This window comes from Lycium barbarum, chromosome 5 (assembly GCF_019175385.1).
Source record: "Lycium barbarum isolate Lr01 chromosome 5, ASM1917538v2, whole genome shotgun sequence".
Classification (NCBI taxonomy): Eukaryota; Viridiplantae; Streptophyta; class Magnoliopsida; order Solanales; family Solanaceae; genus Lycium; species Lycium barbarum.
In genome coordinates this window covers 133,115,326-133,123,395 of record NC_083341.1, presented here as the reverse complement: position 1 = coordinate 133,123,395, position 8,070 = coordinate 133,115,326, and the positions used below count along the sequence as shown (strand labels likewise).

Genomic DNA, 8,070 nt, shown 5'->3' with positions numbered 1-8,070 from the left:
ATCGGCACCAAATCATCCAAACTTGACATATAACCTCTTCAAGACATTCTCAAGCTTTTGGAACAACACTCAATCAAAAATAATTTCTATTTCTCAAACCTGAATTTCAGCTTCGAAGATTCAAAGCAGCATCAATGGAGAATTTTAGACTTTTGGAGGATGTTAATGGTAGATTTAGTTTGTGAAATAAATAGGGAAATAACAGGGAGGATGATCGTGTATTTTTGGCATTGAATTACAAGATATACGTTTTTTTTTCGTGATTTGTGTTATTTGATTTTATATCCTTTTTACCGTGTTGTATAGGATTTGTTATGATTATATTGCTACTTTCTGAAAACTGTACTTTATGTAATTACCGGCCTATATTCGTACATCTACGAGTTTTCCCCCTATATAAATGGTTTAAGACCATGGAAAGCTTTAAATAATAGCCGATAATTAAGAGGGCATAATTTCGGTACAGTTCACAAATAGCCACATTCCAACTCTTGTAACCGGAACATAAATAGAGTTTCATCTTATGGAATTTGAAATTCTATGAAAGTAAGCTATTTTCCAATTACAATCGAAAAGTAACTAATGAACACTATTTCTACTTGAACTGCAACCCCTATTTATGTAATGAGTTCGAATTCACGACTATCATTTTATACTTAGGAACAAAGTTGACATTTGTTTAGTAAATAATCATGATAATGAATTTGTGAAATGAACAGTCACTTCTTCAATTACTGGTTCGATGTGAGATTCGCTCAAGGTGTCGTGTACATCCTTTTTCAAAAAATCGCTTGTTTAGAAGTCCGTCAATCCTTTTGACCCGTCCTCTATTATGGACGTAACATTTGGGTTGTTGAAATACACACTTATATGCCCTTCTTGCCCATAATCCCTCAGAGTATATATTTTTCATATCGCCTATATGTCCTCCCACCTACCGACAAAGCTAGCAAAACGTGTTAAAATAACAATCCACGAGATAGGTCGTTTAATTTGGCATATGCACACCTAACACAATTGCACCAAAGGTACAAAAGAAATCCAGCAACCTAAGGTATTCTAATCATGATTTGTTTTCTAATCTTATTTTCTTAAGAAATATTATATATGATTGATGTAACTTTTCAATTTGCGCACACCTCATCTAACTTACCAGCATCGACACCTCATAATTTGCATAACATTCTTACTATGTATACCTACCTTTAGGGGTAGAGCAAATAAGTTACTATGCATACCTACCCATTTATTATGATCCTTTGTATTTGAGTCCAGAGCCTAAAAGGCACCTTTTGATTGCCAACAAACAAAAAGGGATTGCCAAAAATTTTACATACAAAAAGGGGTATATCGTGGGCTGATCCACGTTATACTCCAAACTTTTTTTTTTCATCTGTCAGATGAAAACCGAAAAATTAAAAAGCAACCATTATTCATATTTGGAGAGAGGCAACGAGTGCGCTAATTTTTTGGCTAATGAAGGTCGCAGACTCACAGACATGCAGAAGATTTGTTCGCATAACTTGGCAGTACTTTCTGCTGTACCCAAGAAAATTGATTGATAAATGATAACTGAGGTGTGAGGATAACTTTGCACATTCTGACGACTCAGATTCATCAACTGAAGAATCATAAGTAAAAATTAAACATAAACTCTGAACACAGGATTAGACATTTCTCAAATCAATATTAGAAAATCAAGCTGCAATTCTTTGTACGCCACCATGTCAAGATATTTTCATTACCTAAACTCACATAACCGAACATCCAAAAAGAATTGAAACATGCAGTAAACAATTTGGCTAAACTCATAGCATGTTAATCACCATTGTCACAAAACAATCTGATAATAAACACAACATGAAAATCAAAACAGAGGGCATAATATAAATTGAAGCGTGTGATGGACCATACACATTCTCAATGACCCTCTCGTTGATGTCCATTTCTAACCAAGAAGTGCAAAGCATCTGTCCCAAAAGATAACGTGATCCAAACCCTTATTACATTCATCATAACTCTCCAACAGTGAATGAAGTAGGCAAAAATCACGAGAGACCAGGATTTAAATCTTCAACGGAATTTCAGGTCATCTGAATAGGCCATAATGCACGGCAAGAATCCTATACTTATGCTGGTGGGAGTCTCGGTGCACGCAAGCTGACCATAACACCAGTATTATAAAATAAAAAGATCGTCATAAACATCCAAATCTTGAAAGAAACACCATCGGTCCACATTAGATACCATGGCCCAGTGGAACTTCAAAACCCACACAAGTGACAAGTTGTGGGAATGGAGGTCCACTTGCTTCTAAAAAGGAACACTTCCCAACATACAGAATGACAACCAAATTATAGTGTCACAACTTGTAACACTATAGATGGAGCTGCATATCAGCATTCATTCTTTTCAAAGACAAATATCAACTGTTAAAATCCTACGTAACTGAAAAATTCTAGTCCTCACCTTTTCCCAATTGAGCAAAAGTAGATTATGCTTGGCTATTAGTAATTTAGTATCATTTCCCCTAGATTATCAGTCATAAAAATGCAGAAAATCATTCCCAAAGAGACCTTAATGTAACAGAGAGTTAGACACCTGATATGCAGACCGTATCCCTACCTTGTGAAGGTAGAGAGGCTGTTTCCGATAGACCCTCGACTCCAGCAAATCATTTCAAAACAGTTTTGAAAAGGAAATATAGTAGTGAAGAAGCCATGTCGAAAATAATGGAGAAAAGAACAATAGTGACATCAAATAATACGATAAGCGAAGCAATAGAAACAACAGGTGATAATAAGGGCTGGGAACAAATTTCCGTGCAAGAGTGTTTGCTTATTAAGCCTACTAAGTACTTGCGGACCAAGCAATGTACTGATCCATAGTGCACCAAGACATGCTAATATTAAGGCAAAACAAGTATATAATTCAAGAAGAGTTTATTAATCTTTAAACATCACAAAGAAGAGCCATTTTACCATGAACCGGTAGCAACTTCAGATGATTCAAATATAACAGGATTGTGCTTCACACAAACTTAGGAGTCCACAAAAGCTATGTTGCTCAGACTCTTCTAAATGCCACCGTGTGCTTGTCGGATCCTCAAAAAGCAGTGTATTTTTGGAGGATCCAACACGGGTGCGGCAACATTTTTGGAGAGTCCAAGCAACATAGCACGGAAGTCGGATAAACCTCAAAGCTGTTCACAGATACTAGGAAATGCTATCTATGCCAAGGAAAATGATTTAATCAACAACTATCATGAAAAGTTCCATTAGTGTTCATCAATGACCCCTTTCAAAGATAGCAACATTGAGGTAAATACCCAAACAATTCAATATATTAGTTGACACAGAAAGCACCAATTTTTTTAACTTGCCAAATAGATATTTCAGCAAGAAACAGCAAGACAGCAACTTTGAGGCAAATACCCAAACAATTTAATATATTACAAAAAGCACCAAAATGTTTTACTTGCCACATAAATATTTCAGCAAGATACCAAATGTTGAGCCAAATACCCCAAACAATGCAATATATTAGTTGACACAAAAAGCACCAATTTTTTGAACTTGCCACATAAATATTTCAGCAAGAATCAGCAGATAGAAACATTGAGGCAAATACCCCAAACAATTCAATATATCAGTGGGTGCAAAAAGCACCAAATTTTTTCACCTGCCACATAAATATTTCAGCAAGATAGCAACTTTGAGGCAAATACCACAAACAATTTAATACATTAGTTGGCAAAAAAAGCACCAATTTTTTGACTTAACTCATAAATATTTCAGCAAGATAGAAACTTTGAGGCAAATACCCCAAACAATTCCTTATATTATTTGATGCAAAAAGCAACAAAATTTTATACTTGGCACACAGACCTCCCCCAATCAGAATGGTGCTACAACATTCTCCCGTACCCCCAACCCCCATCCCCCACCCACCCCCAACAAAACATCCTAATACCTCAGCTGAAAAAATTTAATTAAAACTAAAGTCCCTAAAAGATAACAACTTAATCCTTATTAGTCACAGAAACACCAAGCTTTCCAGCAACAATAACAGTAGTAGCCATATCAATAAACATGCCATGCTCAACAACACCAGCAAGCCTCAAAATTGCATCACTAGCAGCTTTCAAATCACCCATATCCTTCTTGAAATACAAATCAATAATATAATTACCATTATCAGTAACATAAATCTCTTCACCATTACCAACTTTCCTCAACTTCCCAACACAACCAGCTTCAATAAACAACATTTCAAGTCTCTTAAGTGTAAATTCCCAACAAAATGGCACAATCTCAACAGGCATAGCAAGTCCACTACCACCTATATGGTTCACTAATTTTGACTCATCAACAATAACAATAAATTTTTTACAAGCACCCTCAACCATTTTTTCCCTTAAAAGTGAACCACCTCTACCTTTAACTAAATTCATTTGTGGATCAACTTCATCAGCACCATCAATTGCTAAATCAACAATAGGATGTTTATTCAGATCTGATAAAGGTATACCAAGTGAAACAGCTTGTTCATGTGTAATAGTTGAAGTTGGTATTCCTACAATGTCTTTCAACTTTCCAGTATTTAAAAGTTCAGCTATTTTATCAACAGCATGTTTTGCTGTTGAACCAGTACCAAGACCAACAACCATACCTGACTCAACAAACTCAACAGCTTTATATGCAGCAACTTTTTTTAACTCATCTTGAGATAAAATAACAGGTGAAAGTGATGAAGATGAAGAAACCATTAATGTGGGGTCCACTTTTTTTGGACCAAAAAAATAAGGGTATGCAACAGCCATTGCTAAATCAAGATAAAGATTGAATCTTTAACACAAGATTGTTGAAAGGGTATTGCTAAATCAAGATAAAGATTGAATCTTTAGCACAAAAATGTTAAAAAGGGGTTGAAGTGAGATGAAGAATGAAACAATGAGAGGTGTATATATAGATGAAAAATCAAGAATGGAAAAACGTGAAATGAATTGGAGAAAAAGAAAGAAGAAATCTTGAATAAAGAAGTCTTCTTCTTCTTTTTTTAATTTTGTTTTTTCAAAAAAATTATGAATGGAGTGATAAAAAGATTGGAATATGTGGATGAGAGAAGATAATGTTTACTTGGCGTTTGGTATTAGTTAGGGTTTATGCAGAATTTATAGGTTAAATGGAGGCGTGACAGAATCCTTGAAGCAATAAACAATTTGCATTCATTCATAGATTAATCAGAATTTTATTTATTTATCCTTTTCTTCTTTCTCTTTTTTTTTTTTTAAATCTCTATTTATTGAAAATGGTAAGTGGTTTTTAATGTTTAATGTCCTTTCCGCATTATCTTTTTTTTTTTTTTTGGTTTATACGTGATTGTCTGACTAATATGAATTTATATCGAAAGTCTCACTATCAAATGTGGCTATATTTTCAGTTGTGAATTTGAAACCTAGCTCTAGTTAAAAGTAAAGAGATACTTGCCACCTACCACAAATTTTGATCATATCTTGTCTTGTACATGTTCAGTTAACATTAGGGATGTTAAAGAGAAATAAAAATTTAAACCAAAAAAGGTTTAACTGAGTTGACTAATAATGACATGTATTTTAATTTTGGTTTGTTTTTAATTCGAAATAAGTCGATATGTTTGATTTGATTTAATATTAAATAAAAATATTGAATCAAACCAATAATATTTATGTAACCATTATTATAAAGATCTCTAATGTATTCATGATACTTTTCTTTGAGATGTACGCTTTTAATAAGACTACTCCAAATGGTTATTTTTGTTATATTTAGGTGTTTGATCCAAGCGATCGAGTAGTTAATTTCTAATCAAATGCAATTGCAATATTTCAATTTTCTTTTTTATTTCATGTTCACAAGTTAAGACTTAAGATATAGGTTTTGATTTGGTGCTTTATCAACTATTTATGAGAACCAATGGTATACATTAATTTATGTTTCTAAATTCTCGTGTCACTGTCATATGTCAATAAAAATATTTCGACGTATTTGCTCAATAAAAGGATCAAGCGTACACATAAAGAAATATGCTACTTATTACTTAATAAAAGATTATTAAAAGCATCTTATGTCAAAGCATTCTATCTTCAGAGCCAATAAAGAAATAATCCAGCGCATATATATATCAAAAAGAAAAAAGGAAGAGAAGAAGAATATGTATATATATTTTATGCCTTTCCTCTAGCTATTGACCTCTTTTTGGAAATGAAATTTTCGAGTCTGATCACATGGTGATCAAAGGTTGCATACATATTCTTATTCTTCACAATCCACTTCATTCCAAAAGCAAAAGCACCTTCAAAGGTGGCAAGAAAGTCTCCAATCCTAGAATTTGATCATTATTAGTGATGACAAATAGGAGCGTTGATAATATTTGAGCGAGTTAAAATGAATTTAATGAACAGGTTGAATTATAATCCGTTTAATATTTGCTTGGATCAAAGTAGGATATTATTCTGGGCTAGGGTTATAATTCAATTTGTCCAACTCAAAAGTTTTTGGTATTTTTTTTGTTTTGTTTGTTCTTTTATAATTAATTTAATTATCAAATCAAACCAATAAAAATATTGCTGCGAATATAAGTAATGAGGGAACCAGAAAAAACACCAACTTAAAAATATTGCTGTGGGTATAAAAATATCAAACACACGAAAAAAGGTTACGTAATTATTGACACAAAATCAGTGAAGTTGACCATAGAAGCAGATTTGATTCTGAAGTGGGGACAATTAATTTTGAGCATAATTATATAATTTTTATAGTTATATAACAACAAGCTCTAGGTCTTTTTCGCTTTTAAATGGGGCCATGTGAAAAGAATTCATAATATAGAGATAGCTCTAATATTAAATATTAAATAGTAATACATGTAATTAGTACTTATGGTAGGTGCAGGAAACAAGGCATGCATATTGCCGTGATTTATTCTCCGCATACACCTGAGTGTCATTGAAACACTTTTAACCTCAAATTTTAGATGACTATGTGATGGAATTAAAAGTGTTGAGTTTGAATCTTGAATATAAATAATCTTTTAATAGAGTGCGGTTTACTCTCCTTTGTGGACTTACCTAGCGCAAATATAAAATTTCTTCGCTCTTAATTCTAGTATCGAGTTTAAGCTCCAAAATGGAGATATTTTCAACATAGAGCGTCTTAGTGTGCAATTTACCTTTGTTGTCCTTTTGGAACAATTGTTTGGCAAATGATCATCTTTTTCTCTCTCTGATAATTTATGACACTTTTAAGATCATAATCTAAAGATCCGTTTTGAACAAACTAAAATTTTTATGAGAAAACAAACCACATTCTAAATTTTTGTAAGTTATCGTGAAATATTCTGCCTGTAAGTTGAGCAATATATGAGCAAACATTAGACTCGATTCTAACATTATTCGGAGTAATTTTCCAAAGACTATATTGACAAAACTTTTAAAAATTAGAAAAAAAATTAAATGGTATCCGAAAAAGAAATATTGCGTATATCAATCCTTGGTATTGGATTTACCTAGCAGGAATCCGAATTGATTGGATCTACCAAATTTGAATACCGAATGATTAAGGAGAAAGCTTCAAAGTTTACATTTCACTGCCACAATTCATAGACATTTTACTAATTAGACTCTTTATTTTTTACAATAAATAGTTTGATATTTTTTTGTATTGTTAATGAACTAAGGTGATCTTGTTGTTTTATAGGGTAGCAACATTGTGGGAAGTCTAGTTTTACTTTTGGACATTGAAGGGATTATTCTATGGATATTCGATGCATTTTCTTTAAAGTGTGTGTCGTTATTTGGCTCTAATAAGTTAATTCCGCTCCATAATACATGAAGCAACTTGTCCTTATTCTTTTGGCCCCAAGGAAAACCACTAATTAATTTTGGACTTTCTTGAGCAGATATAGATAAATACTTATTTAAACATGACACAGAAGGTTACTCGCTCTATTTTTCAGATTTTTAATTTCAATTACTATAAGTTATTATATTTAATTACTTTTAAGATGATTTGATAGTATAAGAAAATTATA

General features: G+C 32.7%; 1 protein-coding gene across 1 annotated transcript; it reads right to left on the bottom strand.

The window, feature by feature from the left end:
- Positions 1 to 3,791: 3,791 nt before the first annotated feature.
- LOC132641637 (probable ribose-5-phosphate isomerase 1) lies at positions 3,792 to 5,156 on the bottom strand. The gene has a single exon (XM_060358686.1). The coding sequence runs from the start codon at positions 4,820 to 4,822 to the stop codon at positions 4,022 to 4,024; it is 801 nt and encodes a 266-aa protein (XP_060214669.1). The 5' UTR covers positions 4,823 to 5,156; the 3' UTR covers positions 3,792 to 4,021.
- Positions 5,157 to 8,070: the final 2,914 nt, after the last annotated feature.